The sequence below is a fragment of the Silurus aristotelis genome (assembly GCF_946808225.1).
Source record: "Silurus aristotelis genome assembly, chromosome: 27".
NCBI classification, from domain to species: domain Eukaryota; kingdom Metazoa; phylum Chordata; class Actinopteri; order Siluriformes; family Siluridae; genus Silurus; species Silurus aristotelis.
In genome coordinates, this window is record NC_139600.1 from 2779122 (window position 1) to 2788812 (window position 9691).

Here is a 9691-nt window from a genome sequence, read left to right on the forward strand (position 1 = left end):
TGACATAATAACTCGCTTCACCATATAAACGCCAATGCAAACAACTTTCCATTCAAACCAATACAACACGAATCCCTGCTCAAACTATTTACTTTATATTTTTTTGTTTACGTTTTAAAAGGGGGGAAAAGTATGCAGGATTTTTCATTTAGTACAGATTCGGAATATTTATTTATACCAATTTAATCGCTTATATGCACAGTATATTTTCTTTAAAAAAAAATTATTTCATTATCCTTTTTTTTTTTTTTTTATTGAATCATTTTAATTCAATATTTTTTATTGATATTTGTTTTGATTTATTTATTATTTTCAATCTTTTTTTTAAGGTGTAAATTGTATTATATATATATTTTATTTTTATTTTTTTGTGTAAATTACCAAAACATTCTTTAAAGTGCCTATAAAAAAAACAATTATTATTATTATTATTATTATTATTATTATTATTATTATTATTATTATTATTATTATTATTATATTCATTATTATTATTGTCATTATGTGATGCACAAATCTACAGTCTGGGTAGGAAAGAAATCATCCCCAGCCTCACTTCTCACTCGGTTCTACAAGAAAAATTCTGGTTTTGTCCAAATTATTTAGAACAGCAAACAATCCGATGTCTATACCACAAATGAAACCTTGTTCTGCTGCCCTATTTTAATAAGCACAGCAGAAATGGTATTCGCAGTGGATTTATATCTCGACACTAAGTGGCCCAAGGTCTTCCAGCCTGCAGGACACCACATGTTACAGGTCAGTGTGTCTGCAGGCTCGGGTAAATCTGACTGACTCAAGCTGGGGCGAATAAGACAGTGAGGGAACGGTGGAGCGTCACCTCAAGGACGTGTTCATCACTGCTTTGGCAGTGGTTTAGAGAGAATGAATGTGCGAACAGGGCATTAAGGTGATTTTCATGCATCATATATAGGGATGCGCTAGACGTATCTGTAGACGTTGTTGTGAAGTGGGGTGTTTTAACACTAGACAGCAGAAATGATAAAAGATAGAATGAGATACAAAAGAAATCAATAAATTCTGCCTTGAACTCCTCAGTTCCTCGAGCTCAGATACATCATTCCAGTCCGTATTGAGATATTCATGATAAACACACCTAATAAAAATATATCATACCTTCATGTGGTCTTTGTATCATATCTAACAGGAAGATGGAAAGCAGCAAAATTGCGTCCACTCTCAGGGATGACATACGTGTCAATCACAGCGGCATTAGCCAAGCGCTGGCTCGTGTATGCAGAAGAGGGGAGGTTGAAATGAAAATATGTGCTTGAGTGGAAGCACGTGTTGCTGTTTTTTTCTATTTTTGGGATTTTAGACTTCTGATCGGGAAGGTTGTGAGTTCAAATGACAACACTACCAAGCTGCCACTAGGGGTCCTTAACCCTGAACTGCTCTCTTGAGTAAATGAGACAAACGTAAGTCACTCCGGATGGGGGGCATTCGCCAAAATCCCACGTATGAAGCATCAATCGTGTTACTGACATTTACTGCATTCGGCAGACTCCCTCATCTCAAACGACTTAGAGTTATCTCAATTATACAACTGAGGCTACGTCTACACTAATCTGGACACACCGTTTTTTTTGTCAGTGATGTCACGGGACACGATGCAAGGCTAGATTATTCTATCAGGGATGACTGGGTGAGTGAGGACCCCAATGCAGTTTGCGACAGGGTCAAGGAGAAAACAGGCTTTAATAAAAAATCAAACTGAGCAATTGAACAAGGCAAAAACACAGTCCAGGGTCTAAACACAGGCAGCAAAGCAATGCAGGAAAGACAGAACCAAATCCAAAAAAACCAGTCCACAATATCACAGAGCTGGCAAACAGAACAATGAAGGGCAGAGCAGAATCACAACCCAAAAACCAGTCCAGAGTTCAAAACCAGAGCAGAGCAAAACAGGGGTCAGGAAGAGCATCAGGATCAGGAACAGGAGCAGGAGCAGGAACCAGAGCAGGCAGGGTGAGCGTTGCATGCCCGGAAGATCCTGAAAGTTCTCGTCTAAAAACGCTCCACGTCCACACTTTCATTTTCAGTTGTTTCCCTGAATTGGCTCCTCAACACAGACTTCGACCTGTTCCGCCTTTCGAAAAAAACGCTCCTCGAAGTGGATACATTTGAAAACCCCATTTTTCAGTCTAAAGTGTGGACTGTGAAGACCGAGGCTTTCGAAAACGATGACACGTTTTTTTAGTCGTTGCTGCGACGTTTCAAAAAGCCAGAAAGTAAAAAAACAAGAGCCAGAAATGACGCCGGTCGAAGCATCTTACGCTCTGCTCATGGGCAGTACAGGGATGTGGGCGTTTTTGGACTTTTCAATGCGAATGAGCAACTTTTGGAAACGATGTGTTTTTAGACGTAAAAAAACGGCTCCCTCAGCACAATCCCAGCTGCAGGATCATCAGCTCCGCCACTCAGCACGTCTGACGAGCAGCTGTCCCAACATGCACCGGGGGAGGGGACCGCTGACGCTGCTGAAAGTTGAGTCGACGTCCGCACAGGATCGGCTGCAGAAGAAAACGTGTCACTGCAGGTACTTTTCGGGGTTTACACGTGTCAAGGCTTCATCTGAGAAAAGGCTTCACAATCCAGATGATCAAATGAAATCTGGTAGGTTTGAAGGTCGCCCTGAGAGCAGCCTAGAGGCATTTATTAGGGTTGAGGTCAGAGCTCAAAAGCACTTCAACTACGAGATCCAAACCTGCTACAAATTCAGCTCCATGAAGATCTGCTTTCCATGGGATGGAGTGGAAGATCTCCTGCTATAGAGCGCCAAACCCATTAAACACCTCTGGGAATAATTGAAAATCCCATGAGCCCCCATTTGCTTTTATCACAAGCTTCATTCTTCTCGGATGATGTTCCACTAGATTTTGTGGAGATTTGTGGAGATTCATTCAGCCACAAGGATGTTAGGTCCTAATGTAGGTGAGGTGATTCATTCCAAAGGTGTTCATTAGGTTTGGAGATCTATAGCACTCCTCAAGCTTTTTGTCTGGAGATGTTCAAATACCAGTGATGGAAGGAGTCTCCAGTGTCAGTACTCGAATTTTCTTTGGAAAAGAAAGATTGGTAATGGTGCAGGGCTGATATGATGAAGGCCACTTCATCAAATTATCATTAAAGAGTGAACATCTCTATTTCCTACAAGATGTCCTGGTCTGTGAAATCATTCTGTGACCCATTTCATAGTCTGTAACCTCGTTTTGTCCATTTAGATACGAAAATTGGTGTCTGAAACGTCATTAACTCGTTGATTCTGCCGTCTGCGTGGCACCAAAGCTATTTTTCCTCGTCAGCACGCGAGCTAATCAAGCTAACTCGGCTGAAAAACGGTTCAGCCAACCGATTCCCTGTACTCGTCTTCCTGAGGGATGTCCTGTGCTTCCTGTACGTCCATGTTCATAAATAAAGCAGCAGCGAGTTAAAACCAGAGAGAGAGAGAAAACAAATGAGAGAGAAAGAGAGAAAAAAAGTGGCTCTACCCAGGAGACCTTGCAGTCAGTGACATTGAAGATCTGTCCATTTTTCCTCTCCCACTCCCGGCCCCTGGCTGTCAGTTTGAGCGCCTCGGCGCTGTCCTTCTACCCCATGTGAATTTCCGATTCTGCAGACTCATGAATCTCTCCATGAGACACGAGTGGCACTTCACAGCTGCCAGATTCACAACAATGCCGGACTTTGCACTTTTCTCCTTTTGCTAAGTGAAGAAACGTTCGAGGATTCAAACACCGTGTATGAAAACGCTCTCCAATCAGATGTTTGTTGGAACATGAGCTACGGGATTAACCATATTTGGTCACATGGGATCTTCAGCTTGTCGATTTGTAAAGCGGATTGACATGAATTACGATTATCATATGAAAAACCCTTATAGCTAGCTACATCTCGTTAGCGCTTAGCGTTAGCTTGCTAGTAAATACGATAGCTAGCATTACAAGAAGCGATAGAAATGAGTAGATAAAATTAATGCTATTAAATAAGAAGACAATAAGTATAAAAAAAAAAAATATTATATATATATATATATATATATATATATATATATATATATATATATATATATATATATATATATGTAATTATTTTGTAGAGATTTAAACGAATTTTGTGATTAAATGAAATCAATAATGTACAATAACTCTGTGCTTTGATTGGGTATAATATCAGTGTGCAGATGTTCATGTTTTAATGGTTTATATAATATATATTAAATGTTTTTTATTTAATATAAAAACTCTTCCAAAAAAAAAAATTACATTTGCAATTTATTTATTTTGATATTCAAATAATTTTTTATACCCTGCACAAAAACATCTATAAGGAATTAATTTGAAATAAATTTTTTCTAATTTAAAAACGAATTAATTTTTTGATTTCATATAAATGTTACATATTTCTACACATTTAACAAGTTTCAGGCACTTTTTAGGTCAGTATTTTTTATCAATAATAAACTCATTTTAAAGTTCAATTTAAACTGCTAATTAATACTTTAAATAAATAAATTCAGCATTTCTATATTATTGCTTGTACTGTTAGTAAATTCCACAGTTAAATTATTGTTAAATAAATAAAATGTAACTTTCATATACTACAAAAAAAAACATTTTCAAAATGGCAATTTTTATACATGAGAAAATGTAAAAAAAAATGTATATTGACCTTTTTTTTTATTTAAATTGTATTTAAAAATACAAATAAAAATTAATTTTAGCCATGTATTTTTCTTGTTAGCCTTTATTTTAATATACGAATATATGAATAAGAATGAATACATTTTATTCAATATTATTAAGAATAATTTTATCATATTTCATTTACAGAATGCATTCACATTTTATCGTTTTTGTGTTTTACAACCAAAATATAAAATGTTATTACAGTATGGGATTTGTTTTTCTTCAAATTTTGGCATAAAATTTACTTTTGCAAAAATCTGATCGATTTCATTAATTGCAAAAAGTTTTTTGGAAATACACTAAATTATTAACAAATATTAACAAATATATATAAATATATAAATACATTAAAAAATATATATATATTTTTTTATTATTATTATTATTATTATTATTATTTTATTTTTTATTATTTTATTTTTTTTAATAAATGGTGAATTATATATTTTTTGGAACATGTCCAATCAGATGTTTAGGTTTTTCACAATGATTGCTAAATGACATTATTACATAATTTGAGTTATTATAATATTATTTTATCATTACATTATTACATCATAATAATATTATAATCATATTATTACAATATAACATTCCTATAACCATATTATTACATTATAGCATTATTATAATCATATTGTTACATCATAACATTATTATCATTATATAAATATGATGATTATTATTATTGTATTATTAGAATGATCTCAGCTTAGATTGAAACTCTTTGTTCATCCAGAGATGCTGCTAAGTTTCATCCAAAGACAAGGAGAGATCCTGAAAGACTAGTGAATACTGTACTAGAGTGAATGATGTTTGAATGTGTGTGAGTGTGTGTGTGTGAGTGTGTGTGTGTGTGTGTGTGTGTGTGTGTGTGTGTGTGTGTGTGTGTGTGTGTGTAATAACAAACACACCATCACATGATCATCTGTACATTAGACCAATCCCACAAATGAACCACTGATGAGACGACATGAAGATATGAAGAACTGCACTGGTCATATAATCCAGCAGGAAAAGCACGAGCGAGCGTCTGCGTGACACACACACACACACACACACACACACACACACACACACACACACACACACACACACACACACACACACACACACACTACATGCAGTCATAATGCTTACCTTCATGATGTAACGCTGTTGTCAGGCTCTGCTCCCTATTCACACACTTTCTGCTGTCTGCTTGTCTGCTGCTCACTGCCCAGGAAGACGTGCAAACAAAAAAGAGTGTACAGTTTTTACCGGAGAGCTGCTACACCCTGGCATGATTTCCCTCTCTCTCTCTCTCTCTCTCTCTCTCTCTCTCTCTCTCTCTCTCTCTCTCTCTCTCTCCTTCTCTCTCTCCCTCTCTCCTCCTCTCCCTCTCTAAGAGAATAAACCCCAGAGGGACTGAGACTCTACAGTTTCTTCGCAAAAGACACACCCACAGTTGTGGGCAGTCCAATGTGGCAACATAGAACATTCATGTTCCTGAGTGTAGCCCCTCCTTCAGACACACACACACACACACACACACACACACACACACACACAGTTACAGAAATCCAGATGTCGACGATCCCTAATGAACAAATGAAGCAAATGGTCACATGGTCCATAAACTCTCGCTGACCATTCATGTAGATCGTAGGTTTCAGTTTATTAGCCTCGTCACTAGGGGTCTTAATAGCTACACATTATGCTAACTAGTTATTTAATTGTGAGAAATGATTGTTTAGTTTAGTGTCCTCCTACGTATTACGCACTAGGCTTTGTACAAGCGTGAGCATGAGCTTTAGCAGTGCCTGTTAGCTGTGCAAGCTACGACCAAGGTATTGCATCTCTGTAAATCAGCCACCGGTGCGATACGACACAATTCACCCCCGTTACGATGCACTGTGTTCCGATTTCGATTTTAATGCAATTCGGTTCAGTGGAAAAAAAAAATATGCTGTTTAGCAAATCATCAATTTACTTAAATGCCTTCTGACTTCTAACACGTGACCCCTTTCACAAACACGCCTTTGTAGAGCAAAAAGAAAAGGAAATTCAATAAAACTAGAAATTCTTTTCCTGTTCTGTCTCCAGGAAGTTGCAGCTCTACCTCTGCCATGTTAATCTGTATTCTCGGTAGTGTTGTGGTGAGAGAACGTGCTTTTTTTTTAACAAATCAATAGACATAATATGGTCATTTACATTCGTAAATACACGCAAATGTTTGTAGTCGGGAGCTTCTTCCGAAAAACATTTCACATAGAACCTCTGAATAAAATCTAGAACCAATTAACAACCAATAAACATCTGTATTCAAAATGACATCACATTTATAGAATGCAAGGCAAAACCACACATGAATTGGACGGTGAATGAGTGGAAGGAATTTCAAGTTTTTGTCTCTAACAGAAGATCTAGATGATCTAGACTGCTCTGGGATGAACTGGATCGTAAGGAAAATCTCTACTGAAGAAAATCTTTGGCGAGCGTTTCAAGAGGAACGGCAACGTTTTTCAGCTGCATCGGGAAGCTGACTGCACCCCAGGCCTCCTCACCTCACCTGCATCAGTACCTGACTTTATAAATGGCACATATAAATCTTGTTATTTAGAGATATTTTATTTGTTTTTATTTATTTGCGCATATATAATTAGATGAAATCTCAATTGTGGGAATTGATGATAGTTAAAAATTCCTCGTGGGAAATACCAGCAATTTGAGAAGGTGTGACCTTGGGGGACATAGAAGTCAAAGAGGTAGGATACCGGTGTATCATTTCCAGGCTCTCACACACCACAGACGTAGGCCAGTTTACGAAGCTTACAACCGGCGCCGCAGAAGGCAACAAGAAGTATAGGATTAGGGTGGATGAGACAGAGGCAGTCAGCGATGTAAACATGACTAAGAACAGAAACATTCCTGATCACCTGATTAGCATCATCTCTTCTCTGCTTGTGTTCTATATGGTGGATGTTCAGCCTTGAAACATTCATTAGGTAAAAACATTTTTAATTCGGTTTGTATTATTATATTAATTAAGGCTGTCAAAAAAAATTTTTGTAAATACATTTTAACGGCACTGGTTTTATTAATGCGTTTAATGCAGCTGACCATTTTTATTTAAAATATAAATAAATAAATATAAAAGAGGCAAAATAAAAAACCTTCAGCACAACACATTTATTCACGGTGTCCTTTCTTTACTCAGATAGGAACAAATGAATAAACTCCACTGAAAAATATTTTGATCAGTGAAGTTTGTTTTACTAATGCGCCAGGATTCAAATCAGCACCACAATCCGACAATTTACCCTCTGGGGTCAAAAAAACGCACATTTTTTCTTCATAGCGCCGAAACAGACTTTACTCTGCCTTTTATCGTACAGATAAGAACAATACATCATTTAAATCAGTAAAGGGTCTTATTTCATTCATACACACTTATAACAACAACAATATGCTGTGATTTATTTTTTTTAATAAAGTAAACAGACAAGGAATGGAGTGTGGTGAAGTGTAGTGTAGTAGACGTGAGTGTGGTGGAGTGGAGTGGAGTGGAGTGGAGTGGAGTGAAGTGTGGTGGAGTGTAATGGAGTGTGGTGTAGTGTAGTGTAGTAGACGTGAGTGTGGTGGAGTGGAGTGGAGTGGAGTGTGGTGGAGTGTAATGGAGTGTGGTGTAGTGTAGTGTAGTAGACGTGAGTGTGGTGGAGTGGAGTGGAGTGAAGTGTGGTGGAGTGTAATGGAGTGTGGTGAAGTGTAGTGTAGTAGATGTGAGTGGAGTGGAGTGGCGTGGAGTGGAGTGTGGTGTAGTGTAGTGTAGTAGATGTGAGTAGAGTGGAGTGTAGTGGAGTGGAGTGAAGTGTGGTGGAGTGTAATGGAGTGTGGTGTAGTGTAGTGTAGTAGATGTGAGTGTGGTGGAGTGTAGTGGAGTGGAGTGAAGTGTGGTGGAGTGTAATGGAGTGTGGTGAAGTGTAGTGTAGTGTAGTAGATGTGAGTGGAGTGGAGTGGCGTGGAGTGGAGTGTGGTGTAGTGTAGTGTAGTAGATGTGAGTGGAGTGGAGTGGAGTGGAGTAAAGTGTGGTGGAGTGTAATGGAGTGTGGTGTAGTGTAGTGTAGTAGATGTGAGTGTGGTGGAGTGTAGTGGAGTGTAGTGGAGTGTGGTGGAGTGTAATGTAGGAGATGTGAGTGGAGTGGAGTGGAGTGGAGTGTGGTGGAGTGTAATGGAGTGTGGTGTAGTGTAGTGTAGTAGATGTGAGTGTGGTGAAGTGTAGTGGAGTGGAGTGAAGTGTGGTGGAGTGTAATGGAGTGTGGTGAAGTGTAGTGTAGTAGATGTGAGTGGAGTGGAGTGGCGTGGAGTGGAGTGTGGTGTAGTGTAGTGTAGTAGATGTAAGTGGAGTGGAGTGGAGTGGAGTGAAGTGTGGTGGAGTATAATGGAGTGTGGTGTAGTGTAGTGTAGTAGATGTGAGTGTGGTGGAGTGGAGTGGAGTGGAGTGGAGTGTAATGGAGTGTGGTGTAGTGTAGTGTAGTAGATGTGAGTGTGGTGGAGTGTAGTGGAGTGAAATGTGGTGGAGTGTAATGGAGTGTGGTGTAGTGTAGTAGATGTGAGTGTGGTGGAGTGGAGTGGAGTGGGGTGGAGTGGAGTGGAGTGGAGTGAAGTGTGGTGGAGTGTAATGGAGTGTGGTGTAGTGTAGTGTAGTAGATGTGAGTGTGGTGGAGTGTAGTGGAGTGGAATGGAGTGTGGTGTAGTGTAGTGTAGTGCAGTTGAGTGGATTGTGGTGGAGGGTAGTGGCGTTTAGGGTAATGTAGAGGATTTAAATGAAGTGTAATATAGTGCAGTGTAGTGGAATGGAGGGTGGTGAAGTATAGTAGATTATAGAGGAGTGTGGTGGAGTGGAGTGGAGAAGAGTGAAGTGTATTAAAGTATAGTGAAGTGTAGTGGAGATTAGTGAAGTATAGTGGAGTGTAGTAGAGTGTAGTGTAGTGGAGTAGAGT

General features: G+C 38.5%; 1 protein-coding gene across 2 annotated transcripts in view; it reads right to left on the reverse strand.

Moving 5' to 3' along the window:
* LOC310721100 (inactive phospholipase D5) overlaps nt 1-6154 on the reverse strand; it is a 50316-nt gene extending 44162 nt beyond the window's left edge. For both annotated transcript variants that reach the window (XM_083532401.1, XM_083532400.1), the window contains exon 1: nt 5850-6154. In XM_083532401.1, coding sequence (XP_083388527.1) covers nt 5850-5855 — 6 coding nt within the window. In that variant the 5' untranslated portion in view covers nt 5856-6154. The remainder of the gene's footprint in view (nt 1-5849) is intronic.
* Between the last annotated feature and the right edge of the window lie 3537 nt (nt 6155-9691).